The 15,371-nt window shown below is 51.7% G+C and overlaps 1 protein-coding gene across 50 annotated transcripts in view; it reads right to left on the bottom strand.

The window, feature by feature from the left end:
- The window catches only part of LRRFIP1 (LRR binding FLII interacting protein 1), a 156,132-nt gene that overhangs the window by 71,528 nt on the left and 69,233 nt on the right, over positions 1 to 15,371 (bottom strand). For all 50 annotated transcript variants that reach the window (XM_021075501.2, XM_021075506.2, XM_084998809.1 and 47 more), the window contains exon 2: positions 2,043 to 2,129. In XM_021075501.2, coding sequence (XP_020931160.1) covers positions 2,043 to 2,129 — 87 coding nt within the window. The remainder of the gene's footprint in view (positions 1 to 2,042; positions 2,130 to 15,371) is intronic.

Here is a 15,371-nt window from a genome sequence, read left to right as displayed (position 1 = left end):
CATGACAGGAGATACTATGAGAAAAAGGAAGTATATATATGTATGATGGGTCACTATGCTGTAGAGCAAAATCGAATACAATAATGTAAATCAACTATACTTTAATAAAGTAAAAAATAAAAAAACAAGATCTAACTTAAAAACCGGTCCGGGCTAAAAGAACTACTCCCTTCGATAGCCTCCTACGTCGGAGTCTCCTGCTCGGCTCTTGGCCTCAGGATGGTTCCTCAACCAGGGGTGCCACTGTCCAGACAGGCAGGTGACAGGGGTCCACCCAACAGCATCTATCCCTTTTCTCTCCCCCCACAGACTGTCCCGGAAACGCCTCTTTGAGGTCCTTCATGAACCACTCCTGGTCACGTTCGGACCCAGAGTGTGCTTACACGTGAGTATGTATGAATCAGGGTCCAGCACCCACCCCTGTCTGAGATAACGGGGAGGAGGCGCCCTGCTGACCCACCCGCCTTAGGGCGTTTCCGCTCAGCTGCAAAGCCCAAATAATCCACGTGAAATTCAGGAGTCTCTGTTTCCAATTTTAAAATGTGACAACTGTGATTCTGGGACCAAAGGCACTGCTTGGAGTAAATAAGAAGAAAAAACCAATGCAAATACTAAATTAATTCTAGAGACAAAAATATCATAAAGACTAGCACTGCCCACTCTGCTTGTACGTCCGGCACCGAGGGAGCACGAGGCGGTCTGTCTGCTTTCAGGTGTTTGTTTGGACTTGGGTTCGCATGGACACAGGGGACAAACCACATCTGAAATGCGGTTGAGATGAGGCTGCTGCCCTTCTGTTGGGGCCACTTCCCAACATCCCTGCTGGCGTGTGGTGTGGCCCTTCTCTCAGGGACACTCCCCTCTGTCCCCATCACTCTGTGGCCGCCTTGGTGGCCACTGGCACCCCCCCCATCATCAAGGTGGACCAAGGCACCACTTTCCTAACTAACATCCCGCTGCACTTCAGGTTCGAGGAGCCTACAGCCCGTTCTTGAAGCCGCGTGGAAGAGGCTTGGTCTTCAAGTTCAAACCTGGCCACGCCCCTCCCCTGCGTACACATCTCCATGCGCGGCCGCGTGAGGGCGACACCTCACCCCGTGGGGAACGTGACCTTGGGAGTGTGGCAGAAACTGCAACGGTCTTCCGAGACACTGGAAATCCAGACTCTTACCTGCAACCTCACAAAGTTTGAGACACTGGGTCGACTTTGAAAATTTGGCTCCGTGAACCAAACCAGATCCTGGGGATGAAAATGGAGTCCGGGGAAGGCAGCTGGCTGCCTCTCTTACAACGTGCACCCAAATCTTGGGAACAAGAGGCGCCCTGGGTGGGCCTGGCATGGCTGCTCCCCAAACCCTGTGAGGCCGTGGCCCACGGCGGAAGGCTGAGCCCACGGGGAGGGACGCACTCCTTCCCCACGTGGGCCTCAAGGTCACGGGAAAGCCCCCCACTCCAGCTGGGAGTGAAGGAGCCCTCGCGCTGCCCACGTGGCTCAAGGGGGCAAAGGCAGTAGCGGGCAGCTCTAACAGGTGTGTCAACACGAAACCATCCACCCGCCCAGGAGGGCAGCTTCCTCCCCGGCGCTCTCATCCAGCGTTTACCCCGTGCTCCCATCCCATACGGGCTTCCGGCCTCATGACTCCTACTAAGAAGTGTGAAAAACGCGGGGGACGTATTTCTAAAGGAGACCGTTCGTTAGTCTAAAACAGTAAAACAACCTGCTCTTCTACATTGTCCTTCGGAAGACGGCGACGCGAGTGCCACAGTCAGAGCCGGCACCTCCTGCGGCCTTTCGGCCGGAAGGCGGGGCCGGGGCGTCACGCAGGCAGGTGTCTCTGTGCGGAGGTCCGTCCCCGATCGACAGGTGGAGGGTCTGGGACGGCAAGTCTGGCACCCGCGGATGTGCCCGCCCTGCCCTGCCCTTGAACCAAAGTCCCAGCTCAAGTGCCTTCGGATCCTGAGCAACATCAGAGAGACAGGTGCCTGTGCGGGCTCCTTCTAGAACCCCCCCGGGAGGAGGACCGCGAAGGGCCCGGGGTTACCTCCTTCTGCTGCCGCTCCAGCTCCTTCATCCTGATTTCCCGGGCCTCCGCTCGCGCCGCGCGCTTCGCCGCCAGCCTGGCCTCCGCCTGCAACAGACCGGAGATGGTTATTAGGAGACAGGCCAGGGCGGCCGGGGCTGCTCTGTTCCGAGCTCACCGAACTCACAGTCACACAGACTCATGAGACTGAAGAGGGTCCAGGAATCACAGTCACGGTCTGACAGCGAAAATGACGCCTGCCTTTTGTCCACCCCTTACTCAGTGCCAAGAGGGTGCTGTTCTGAAGGCTGCATAGATGGTATGCATGAGCTCCCTGTACCAGCCCCGTTGGGGAGATCCTGCTACCACTCAATGAATAGATAAGGGACCCGGGACACAGAGAGGGTGACTCGCTCAAGCTCACACAGCCCACGAGTGGCAGGGCTGGGCTGGCCCTCTCGGGAGCTGGGACAGACTAACGGACAGAGCAAAGCACTGGGGCCGCCGGGGCAGACCGCAGGTCACTGGCTCAACCCCACCCTTTACACAGCAGGCAGCAGAGGCCTGGAGGGGCTGCCAGACCTGTCCAAGGTCACAGGGCTGGGACTCTGACCCTGCTTCCCCGAACTCCTGTCCAGTCAGCCCTCACCACACCTGCTGCGGTCAGCTTCCCCTTTAGCACCTGCAGAGCCAGGAAGCCTCTCTTCTCAAGACAGCGAAGACCAGAGTGGAGGGGTTCTGGCTGTGAGAAAAGTTACATTAAAACAAAATCAGCCTCCATTTAACTGCCTATCAACTTGTAGCTGATTGGCCATATTTGACTTGAGAGCATTTAAAATGCTTGACCAGGACTGATCAGTGCCGTTGGACCTGACCCTTGAACCCTGTTTCGCGTCCTACCGTCTCGTGTTTATTCCTTATTGCAGGTGATGATCAGCCCAGACAGGCACGTGGTGGAAGCGCACCAGGTTTCAGGTTTCCTGGTGTCAAAGAAATCCCCTCTGCTTTCCACTTAGTTTTTTATGGGCATACACTTGTCATTCTTTTTTTTTTTTTTTTTGTCTTGTCTTTTTGCCTTTTCTAGGGCTGCTCCCACGGCATATGGAGATTCCCAGGCTAGGGGTCCAATCGGAGCTTTGGCGCCGGCCTACACTAGAGCCACAGCAACTCGGGATCCAAGCCGCCTCTGCAACCTATACCACAGTTCACGGCAACGCTGGATCCTTAACCCACTGAGCAAGGCCAGGGATCGAACCCACAACCTCATGGTTCCTAGTCGGATTCGTTAACCACTGAGCTATGACGGGAACTCCACACTTGTCATTCTTGCAACAGTTCTGCCACTGCTTTAGGACATCTCCTTGTTCCCTAGATAATCTTAAATCAGGGCCATCGCAGCCAGCCAGCATGCTTCTGGTGTGGTCACTGGGGTCAGCAAGCAGTGAGGCAGCCCGAGCGACCCATTGCCCAGCTTCTCTCCAAGGGCTGGGCATCTGGCACCACAGGCTCATGTCAGGATGGTGGGTCCTGATGTCAGGGACGTCCCTCTCCCCACCCCATCATTACACTGCACAATTATACCGCACACAATATGCACAATTATATTGCACATAACATGCATTATTATATTACATAGAACAAATTCATCTTCTTTCTAAATTCTAATCTAAGTTGAAAATTGACCACAGTGGACCTGTCAAAGGCTGGCTGGCCAACGTCCTTATAAGGATTTATTCTAGAACTTGCTTCGTGCACGTGGTTCCTTTATCAGCCTGAGCCCTGGTCCTTCAAATCAAGGGTGTCACAGTCACAACCGGATCAGAACTTGGATACCTCGTTGCCATTTCCAGTTGTCTAAGCCATGTTACACAGTGTGATGAGCGGCTCGCCCTGGGTCTATAAAAAGATGCAGCCACACCGGAGGGGAAGAGGCTGGGATGGTTCTGTAGAATGCCATTGGGCCGCGCTGACTCCCACAGCCCCAACCACTGGCCAGCAAGAGGGCTGTGTCTACAGCAAGTGCAGCTGCCTCCCCAGTCCTTCCTGGGATGGAGGGGGCTCCGTGCCTGCAGGCTCAGGATCTAAGCAGGTACAGACCAGGCAGCCACAGTGTGGGGAGCTGTGGGGAGAGCAGGGGTGGGGGTTGGGAAAGAAAGGCAGGGCCTGGAGGAAGACAGCGTGGCGGAGTGAGAATGTAAGCAAGAGGCAAGGGGCTGGAAGAAGGAAGGGGCTGCTGGAGGGGATGGAGGAGGGAGGAGAGTGGTGGGCAGAATTTTAGGGTGGTCCCGGAGCCTCCCATCACTGGTGGGAGTGCTCACATCCTGCCGTCCTCTTGCGTGTGGGCAGAACTGTGTGACGATGTCACCCCTGCGCCTGGGTTACGTTACACTGCAGACAGAAACGCACTAATGACGAAGGCCCCTCGTCAGGCAACGCTGAGTTAATGCAAGGACTCATTCCGGGTGGGCCTGACCTAATCAGATGAGGCCTGTAAAAGTGGAGCCGGAGGACAGAGTTTCCCACCTGCACTGCCAAAGCCAGTGGTGGCATGAGAGGGCCAGTAAGGGGGCCACACGACAAAGACCAGGGGGGCCTCTGAGAGCGGAGAGTGGGCCCCTAGCTGACCGTTGTCAGGAAAACGGGCCCTGGTCCCACCCCAGCAAGGATGAACATACCACCAACAGCCATGCAGGCTGGGAGCGGGGTCCCGAGCGCCCACACTCTGACTGCAGCCTTGGGAGATCCTGAGCCCAGGACCCTGGCCCATGGACACCATGAGATAAAAAGTGTGTTGTTTTAAGCTGCTAGGTTCGAGGGTATTTGTTAGGCAGCAAAGATAACTGACGCAAGGAGCCAGGTCTGAGACGGTTCCTGCTTGTGCAGCATGGGTGCCTCTGTGACCTGCACACCCACCTCCTCCCCAGCCATCCATCCAGCTCCCCGCCCCCACCTTAGCTCTCCTGGAGAGAGGACGAATATTCTTGAAGAGCCCACCTTTCTGAGCAGGTGGTCCCTACCACCTGGGTGGCCTCCCCACCCAGCAGGCAGGCTTCCTTCCCCACGTCCCATCAGACCCCAGCTCCTCTGGCGGGCCTCCCACCCCCTAGGAGAGGGCCCCCCTCACGGCCCGCCCCCTCTCTGGGCCTCACGTCCACCCACCATGTCCGTCCTGTCCCTGAGGACAACCCCTGATCTGAGGGACCTGGGCTTAGGTTGACAAAGGAACTGTAAGAACAAACCAAGTTATGGCATAACCACGGGCTGGCCAGCCTTGAAGACAGACCTGACGCGGTCAAGCCTCACCTCGGGTTAGAATCTGGAAAGGAGAAAAGTAACGTAACGCAGCTTCACGTGCTTGGCCTCACCGCCACCTGCATCTCACAGGATTCTTACGTGACTCACGCGTGGAGAGCAGGCTCTCACGGCACAGGAAGTGGTGACAACCATGCTGGCTTCTGGGACTCTGGCTGAGAGCTAAAGGCTCCACAAGCCAGCATGAAAACCGGCACAAAACCTACGCACAGCCACCTGCCTTAGCAGAGCCGGTCTCCACAGAATAACCCTGATGCAGCCTGAGGTGCATAAATGAAAAACCAACGGAGCCTGAGCAACACGATTCATCCTAAAGTCTGACGCTGCCAAGCACATGACGCAGCCCGAGCATCACAGTCCACGGGCATTCAGAAGAGCAGCGTGGGGAATGCTTGATAAGGTCGAGTCATTCAATAACAAAAAGCACAAAATAACAACGATCCACCCTGGCGACCCGCAGGCATGAGTTCAGTCCCCCAACATTTTTCGAGAGGCCCAGCCCTGCCGTCCAGGCGCTGACCACCAGGCTCCGAAGCCCCGGCCAGGGCTTTGGTGGTGCAGGACAAACCCACTGCAGACCGACACTTGGGTGAAATATAAACTCACGCGCTGGCGGCCCTGGTCTCAGCGGACTGGGTTTCCAGGTGCCGTTCACCTCCTGCCCGCACCTGCAGGGCACTGCAGCCTCCCGGCCACCACCAGCCAGGCCGCCCACCCAGGCCACATGGACCTGTGACACTGCCCAGACAGGTGAGGCAGAGCTTTCAAAGGGCAGTTTGGGGCCCCCGTCTCAGGGGGCACAGAAAGCAACTGGGGGCCGTGTGCAGTGACAAGGGCTACAGCAGGGTGAGAAACACGCGGGGGCTGCTCTGGACCCATCCCGGTGTCGGGGAGGTCCCCGGAGGACAGGAGCCCTCGGCCAAAGCCCGAAGAGTGAAGAGGAGAAGGCCAGGCGAGGGAGCGGGTGGCGGGGGCCTGGGCCAGGCGGAGAAGTCCCCAGGGCCTGGGCGCCACGCTCCAGCCTCAGCCCTGGTATCTGGAATCTTATCTGCAAGGAATGCAGAATCACCGAAGGCTTTTAGCAGGAGGAACACAGCGAGGCTAGACCTTTGTTTTAGAAACACGGCTGAGGCTGCCACGCGGGAAGCGGGGGCGGGGGTGGGGGTGCCAGAGCCAGGAAGTAAGGAGAGGCTGCCTCTGAGCCAGGGCGCCTGGGAACACAAATGGGTGCCAGGATGCAGCGGGGGATGGAGGGGCGAGGAGGGGGCACTGGAGGCAGCGCCAGGAGCCCAAGGAGGTCTGTGCGGTCCCAGGAGCCAGACAACCTTGGAGAAGAGCCTGCCCCCTTCCCCCCAACAACCTGCAGGTGCCTGTGCCGAGCAGGTCGATCACCTAAACCCAAACCCACCCACCCCACGATCTGCTGGCCCCTCTGACCTCTGGGGGGTCTTTCTCGACCTCGACCCCCCTGCCTGCCAAGCTCCATCCTCACAGGAGGGGGCGATGACAGTGGCGAAGGGAAGGGCTGGGGAAAAGGACGGACCCGTGGAATCTATGGAGCCTAAGCTGCGCAGGGTTTGGGAAGCGGGGCCGACACCTGCCCGCGGCTGTCAGCTCCCACTGGAGCTCCAGGAGCCCCAGGCCTGCTCTCTGTGACCGTTCCTGGCCAGAGCTTGGCGGCTGGGCTCCACTGCTTCTGCTGCCAGTCCCTCAGCCTGCTGACCCCCGCCAGGGGCTCTGGAACAGGCAGAGGAGCGCCCGACTCCGAATCCTCCCTCCTGGGCCCAAGAGCGACTTTGCTGCGATGTCCGCAGGGACACTCAAGGATGACGGCCGGGACCTGGCTCGGGCAGGGAGCGGCTGGGGACAGACGGCGGTGGCGGCTGGCCTGGGGCTTGTCAGAGATGCAGGCGCGCAGCCCCACCCCAGACCCTCCAAGGCCGGGCCTGGGTGTGGCCTCTGGGCCTCAACACGGGCCGTGGCTGCTGTTCCCTCCAGCGGGACGACCTCTGCTTTCTGTTATCCTGTCTCCGCTTGGGTATGTTTGACGTTTTTCATAATAAATAGCAAGCATTTTTGGAGGAAGGGAGGAAGGGGGTGGGGGGAGGAGGTGGAGGTTGAAAAAAGAGAGAAAGAGAAGGAAGGAAATGAAGGAGCCTGAAACCAAAACCAAGTCCACTGCCACGAGAGGGTCTCCTGGCTCTGCTGCCAAGGACCCTGCAAGTTGCCCCCCTCCCACCATCCAGGCCCCCCTCCCTGCTCCCGCTGAGCCTCTAGGATTAGGGAGGAGGGGAGGGAGGAGCTGACCCAGCTGGGCCTCCTCTGATGAGATCCAGGCTCCCCAGCCTCCCGGGAACGCCGGAGTCCCATCCCCCCCAGGGAACACAGCCCGGCTCCCCCGCCCAGGACCCTGCCACCTGACCTGGACCCCATAAGCAGAGCTTTACAGACAATGGGCTTTACGCAAGGCACCCTTTGATGGTGGAGGCGACAGGGCAGAGAAGATTCCTCTTATCACCAAACTTGCCTCATCATAATTCTGAAAAAAGCTGCACCCTTGACTCCAAAGTCCCATTTTTACATTTTAGCAGAGATAAATAAGACATCCCTCTGATATGGAGATGATATGCTAAAAATACTTCAAGAAGCACAAGTCTGAGCCCCGGAGCCTCCCAAACAAATGGTTAAAAACAGCCAGCCCCACCCAGCCAGGGTCTCAGATGCCAGCCCAGCAGTGGCCGGCAGGGTCCAGGGGCAGAGGCCACTGGCCATGGGCTGGGCCACGGGATGTGCAGGTTGACTCCAGAGGCAGGTGGCCAAAGTGATGCAGTGAGGTCTGTCTCTGTGAAATGCCCTCTCTGGGCGGCACAGACCGGACCGGGGGCCAGGGAGCTACACGAAGATGTCACTGCTACGCGAAGAAGTCACCCTGCAAAAGCAGAAGATGTCACCCACAAAAGCAGGAGTTACGTTGGGGCTCTGCTCCTGTCAAGAGCTTGGTCAGCTCTTGCTCTAGACCAGACCGCAGAGCAGAAGTGGATCCTACCAGAGCGGGACACACAAGTCAGTGGATAAACAGTCAGAGGCGCGCCTCTCTTGCCAGTGGCCCCAAGGCCTCCTGCTCGGAGCACCAGAAATTCCAAGCTGAAATGAAACCATCATCCAAAGACAGCGGCTGCTCCTTTTTGGGGGGTCAGGGCACTCGGGGACAGCCTAGCTTGGCCTGGGGATTGAGCAGAGCTAGAAAGAGAAGTTACGCCCCAGGACAGGAGGAGAAAGCCTGGCCTCCACCGCGCCCGCCCCCAGCTTCCTTCCTCCCCTGACCGCCCGCCTGGCCTGCGCTGGAGCTTCTGCAAGCTCTGGGCAGTCCTGCTGAGGGTGGGGTCCCTGTATCCTGCAGCCCAGGTCCAGTGACGTTGGGGGCCCCGATGGCATTTGTGTTCTCTTGACTCCTACCCGTTTACCCCACATCATGACCCTTCAAGACCGAAATGTGGTCAACACTGGGGAGCAGATGTCCTGCGGCTTGGAGAGGACAGAGGGGCCCTGGGAGGGGGACTTCCCATGACTTTCGCAGCCCCGACTGCACCCCTGCCGAGCTTCCGAGCGCTCCTAGGACAGCGTGGAATTCTCATCTATCCCAGGACCTGTCACCTCGCGGCCCCAGAAAAAGTTCACTCTGTTCTTAAGCTCTGCTGGGTCCCAGCATTCTTCATGGAAGCTGCAAGGGGCTCATGAGCCAGAATTCTAGGGGACCCCCGAAAAAGGGGCCCGAGATGCCATCTCCTCCACCTACACTGAGAGCGCCCTGGGTTTGGAAAGGCCCGGAGATGACTCTGGGGAGCCGGGCCCCACCCTGCCCCGCATCAAGGGAGACCTGCCCTAGTGACCGACGTGCGGGTCAGTGATCCCAAAGCTCTGAGATGGTAGAATGTTCTCCACGTGACAGGTTATAAGTTCACAGCCTCTTGGGAAAAGTGAAAGGACGCATTCAATGTTCACGCCTGTGAATGGAACAGGACCATCACGCAGTGGGCGCCTGCGGGGTGACAACGAACCGGTACTGTTTCGAAACAAGCAGGGGCCCTCCGTCCCCCGTGGCTGCACCCCTGGAGGAGGAGGGGATGCAGCTCCTGCCCGGCTGGCTTGAAACCTCTGACTCGCTGGGGAACACACACATGTGCCAGGCGCTCACGTTTCCAGGCTGGAGGGCACAGGGCAGAGAGGAGCTGAGGGCTGGGACACAGAAGCTCTTTCCCGAGTTGCCTCTTTTGTTCTTCTTTGAAGCAAATTTTTTAACGGCACACCCTCGGCATATGGAAGTTCCCTGGCCAGGGATCGAACCGAAGCCAAAGCTGTGACCTTCAGCTGCTGCAGTGCTGGATCCTTTAACCCACTGCGCTGAGCCAGGAATCAAACCCTAGCCTCTGCAGCAACCAGAGCCAGTCAGATTCTTAACCCACCGCACCACAGTGGGAACTCCCTTCTGCTCCTCTTTTTCTTTAAGTATAATTGATTATGACGTTGGGTTAGTTTCAGGTGTACAGCAAAGCAATTCTGTTATTTTTTTCAGATTATATTCCATTATAAGTTATTACAGGATATTGAATAAAATTCCCTGTGCTATTTGGTAAATTCTTGTTTCTTATTTTATAAATGTCACTTTATATCTGTTCATCCCAAACTCCTAATTTGTCGCTCCCTCCCTTGCCCCCTTTGATAACCATCAGTTTGTTTTCCATTTGTGAGTCTTCTGTTTGGTGTATAGATTCATTTGTATTATTCTTAGGTTCCACATAGAAGTGATATCATATATTTGTCTTTCTTGTGTCTGACTTCCTTCACTGAGTATAATATTCTCTCGGTCCATCCTGGTAGCTCCAAATGGCAATACTTCATTTTTTTAATGACTGCATATTACTCCACTATAATTCCATTGCAATGGAATGCTATTCTCTCTGTATCTTTATATACCACATCTTCTTAAACCAGTTGTCTGTTAATGGGCTTCTCATCTTGGCTATTGTAAACAGTGCTGCTATGACCATTGGGGTGCATGTATCTTTTCAAATGAGAGTTTTTATTTTTTTTCTGGATATATCTCCTGGAGTGGGATTGCTGGATCATACAACAGTCCTCTATTTAGTTTTTTAAGGAACATCCATATTGTTTTCCATTGTCTATACCAATTTACATTCCCACCAACAGGGTAAGGGGGTTCCCTTTTCTCCACACCCGCTTCAGCCTTTGTAATTTGCAGATTTCTTGATGATGGGCACTCTGACCAATGTGAGGAGATATTTCATTGTGTTTTTGATTTACATTTCTCTAATAATTAGGGATGTTCAGCATCTTTTCATGTGCCTATTGGCATCTGTATGTCTTCTTTGGAAAAACATCTTCCACCCATTTTTTGAATGGGTTATCTGTTTTTCTCAATATTGAGCTATATGAACTGCTTGTATATTTAGGAAATTAAGCCCTCATCAGTTTGCATTGCTTGAAAATATTTTCTCCCAGTCTTTAGGTTTTGTTTTGTTTTGTTTTGTTAATGCTTTCCTTTCCTGTGCAAAAGCTTTTACGTTCAATTGGGTCCCTTTTGTTTATTTTGCTTTTATTTCTTTTGCCTCGGGGGACTGATCAAAGAAAATATTCCTATGATTTATGTCAGAGAATGCTCTGTCAATGTTCTCTTCTAGGAGTTTCATGGTGTTGTGCCTTATACTTAGGTCTCTTAACCATTTTGAGGTTTTTTTTTGGTATGTGGTATGAGGGAGTGTTCTAATTTCATTCTTTTACATGTATCTGTCCAGCTTTTCCAACACCACGTGTTGAAGAGACTATCTTTTCTCCATTATTAATTTTTGCCTCCTTTGTCATGGATTGATCGACTATAGGTGCATGATGTTATTTCTGGGCTCTCTATTCTGTTTCTTTGATCCATGTCTATTTTTGTGCCAATGCCATGCTGTTTTGGTTACTGTGGCTTTGTTGTATAGTTGAAAGTCTGGGAGGGTTATGCACCCAGCTTTCTTCTTGTTCTTCAGGATTGCTTTGGCAATTCTGGGCATTTTGTAACTCCACATAAATTTTAGGACCACTTCTTCTAGCTCTGTGGAAAATGTCACAGGTATTTCGATATAGATTGCATTAAACCTGTTTATTGCTTTGCACAGTACGGCCATTTTAACAATACTAATTCTTTCAACCCAAGAGCATGGGATGTCTTTCCATTTCTTTGAATCATCTTCAATTTCCTTACTCTATGTTTTATACTTTTCAGTATAGGTCTTTCACCTCCTTGGTTAAGTTCATTCTTAGGCATTTTATTTTTCTGACATGATTTTATTTTATTTTTCTCTTTTCTCTTCTTTTCTTGTCATTTTAGGGTCACACCCATGGCATATGCAAGTTCCCAGGCCAGGGGTCAATTTGGAGCTGTAGCTGCTGGCCCATGGCATAGACACAGCAAAGCAGGATCTGAGCTGCATCTGCGCCTCTACACCACAGTGCATGGAAACAGCAGATCCTTAACCCACTGAGCGAGGCCAGGAATCAAACCTGCATCCTCATGGATACTAGTCAGGTTCATTACCACTGAGTCATGATGGGAACTCCTTTTGATTTTTCAATTGAAGAATAGTTTACGAATAATATTATATAACTAACAAATGTACAATACAGTGATTCTCAATTTTTAAAGGTTATACTCCATTTACAGTTATCATAAATATTGGTTACATTCCCTGTGTTGTATAATATTTTGTAGCTTATTTTATGCATAATGGTTTGTGCCCCTTAATGCCCTACCACTATATTGTCCCTTTTTGATTAAATTTAAATGAGATTTTTAAAAAACTTTCCCTTCCCAATATTTCATTACTAGTGTAAACAAGTGCAACAGACTTCCGTATATTAATCTCGCATCTTGCTACCTTGTTGAATTCATCTATTAGTTCTAGTAGTTTTTGTGTGGCGACTGTAGGGTTCTCTATATAGAGTATTGTGTCATCTGAAAATAGTCACCATTCCATTCCTTCCTTTCCAATTTGGATATCTTTTCTTTCTTTTTCTTGTCTGATTGCTACAGCTAGGACTTCTAATACTATGTTGAATAGAAGAGGTGAAAGAAGGCATCCTTGTCTTATTTCTGATCTTAGTGGGAAGGCTTTCAACTTTTCACCACTGAGTATTAAGTTGGCTGTGGGTTTGTTGTAAAGGCTTTTATTATGCTGATATGTTCCCTCTGTGTCCACTTTGGGGAGAGTCTTTATCATGAATGGACTTTTTTTTTTTTTTTTTGCTTTTTTAGAGCTGTACCCATGGCATATGAAAGTTCCCAGGCTAGGGGTTGAATCAGAGCAGCAGCTGCCAGCCTACACCACAGCTACAGCAACATTAGATCTGAGCCATGTCGCCATGTCTGTGACCTACACCGCAGCTCACAGCAACACTGGATCCTTGACACACTGAGAAAGGCCAGGGATTGAACCCACGTCCTCATGGATACTAGTTGGGTTCATTTCTGCTGCGCCACAATGGGAACTCCCGAACATTGAATTTTGTCAAATGCTTTTTTTTTTGAATCTATTGAAATAATCTAGTGGTTTTTACACTTTCTTTTGTTGCTGTGGTGTATCACAACAATTGATTTATGTCCAACCATTCCTGTGACCCTGGAATAAATCCAAATTGATCATGTGTATGATCCTTTTTAAATATTGTTGGATTCAGTTTGCTAATATTTCAGTGAGGATTCTTTGCATCTATATTCATCAAAGATGTTGTCCTGTAATTTCCTTTTTTGTAGTCTCTTTGGTTTTGGTATTAGAGTGATGGTAGTCTCCTAGAATGACTTTGGGAGCATTCCTCCTCTTTTCTAAGAGTGTGAGGGGATAGGTATAAGTTCCTCTTTGTATGTTTGGTAGAATCCCTGGTGAAGCCATCTTGTCCTGAACTTTTGTTTTCAGGGAGTTTATTATCTTTGCTTGTGTTTTTAAATTACAGGTTCTATTTCACTTCTAGTAACTGTTCTGTTCAAATTATGTTTCTTTTTTATTCACTTTTGGCAAGTTGTATATTTCTAAAAGCTTGTCCATTTATTCTAGGTTGTTCAGTTTGTTGACATATAACTGTTCATAGTATGATTTAGTATGATTTATGATTTTTTTTTTTTGGTATTTCTGTGGTATCAGTTGCTATGTCTCCCTTCTCATTTCTTATTTTGTATATTTGGGTTCTTTCTCTTTTCTTCTTGGTGAGTCCATCTACAAATTTGTTGATTTTGTTTATCTTTTCAAAAAACCAGCCTTTGGCTTTATTGACCCTTCCTCTTGTTGTTTTGATCTCTGTTTTACTTCTTTCCTCTCTGATCTTTATGATTTTGCTGAGTTGCCTTTGCTGTAGGAAGGACCAACAGCCACCGACTTTTGTTTTCTATGTAAACCCCTGAGGCCTCATGTTCAGTAGATTCTAAAAATAGTTTGCTATTTAAAGCACCCAAGCAGACTGGCATGGGTTCTCCAGCACAGGCTGGAACAGGAGAGGGAGTGCACAAGCCGGCAGCTCAGAAACAGCGATGCTGGCCTTTGTGTCACGAGTCCACCACCCCCATGTCTCTCAGCTGCCACGTGCATTTCACTCCAGGCTCGAAATCTCATCCTTCCCAAACCCTCTCTCAGGCAATCTCAGTGAGTCCCTCCATGAGGGGCCTGCTCTTTGCAGCCACTACTGTAACTGTGATCAGAGGGGAAGGTGCTTTGGGATGACAGCTGTCAATGGGGAGAGTGCCAACTCTTGAGGGGGCATTTTGGAAATGCTGGGGGGAGGGTGTTGGGACGTCACAGAGATTGGAGCTGGGGACTAATGGCATTTGGGGGCAGGGCATGGCATGCCAACCATCCTGTACTCAGGCCTGCACAATGAAGCACTTTCCCATTGGCTACTCAGGCAGAGGAAAAAAACCACATTATAACTTTCAGATTTACAACTGACTCCAGCTCACGTCTGCATTCGAAATATGCTCTGAGTAGTTTTGACAGACACCGAAGATTCTAGGAATGTAATCAGCATGGAAACCAAGGGGAGATTATAGATGGTTTTTCTCAGAACCTTCCCAAGACTTGGTCACAATGTACACATTGTTACTGCAATTTACTTTTATTTCTTTTTACTGTTACAGCTAAAACATTATGCTGACTTGAAATTACGTGTGAAGGTAGATTTTACCAGGCATTTCATTTCCACTCAGCAATAAAGATGTTAAAAATGTGTTACAAAAAGGGGGACCCTGGGAGTTCCCGTTGTGGCTCAGCAGGTTAAGGACCCAGTGTGTCTCTGTGAGGATCCAGGTTCCATCCCTGGTCTCTCCAGTGCGTTAAGGATCCGGCGTTGTGGGGATCTGTGGTGTAGGTCACACGTGCGGCTTGGATCCGGTGTTGCTGTGGTCGTGGCATAGGCTGCAGCTGCAGCTCTGAATTCACCCCTAGCCTGGGAACTTCTACATGTTGCAGGTGCAGCCACAGATAAAGTGGGGGCACCGGGTCTGACAGGGGATTGAATCACAGCTTTAAAACTCGGGAGTGAGATGAGAGGGCTGAACCCCTCTGTTGCCACAGGTCGTGGTTGAAACGGCCCAGTCACAGGTTCAGGGCACAGGTCTGGGGGTCTGTGCTGAAGCCACACAACAAATAAGACACTTCAGCGTTTTTACTTGATGATTTGGAGGACACAGAGAAAGGACTAAAGTTTAACTGGTTATTGAAAACCCTGCATTTCCATCAATATCAAATCAGTCGAGCTAAGGAGCAGACTGGAAAGTTACCATGGAACTCAGCAGCTTTCAAAGAAGCCTTTGCCTGGCAAGGCCACTTGTGTCTGGGCCCAGAGGCTGAGAGGCCGATGTTCCATCCTTTGCCCTCAGGGCACTGGGCAGAGAAGCCCAAGAGACACTGGGTGCCACTCCTCCTGGCTGTGGCTGTGGTGTCCTCAGCAGGTTCTGATTTCTGAAGATGGATACTATACAGAGAGGGGTCTCAA

This window comes from Sus scrofa, chromosome 15, assembly GCF_054392235.1.
Source record: "Sus scrofa isolate SSC_HxYL_T2T_F1_AM1 chromosome 15, Sscrofa_HxYL_maternal_Yorkshire_Landrace_v2.0, whole genome shotgun sequence".
NCBI lineage: Eukaryota > Metazoa > Chordata > Mammalia > Artiodactyla > Suidae > Sus > Sus scrofa.
Note: the sequence above shows the minus strand (reverse complement) of the source record. Positions and strands in the feature narration are given on the sequence as shown.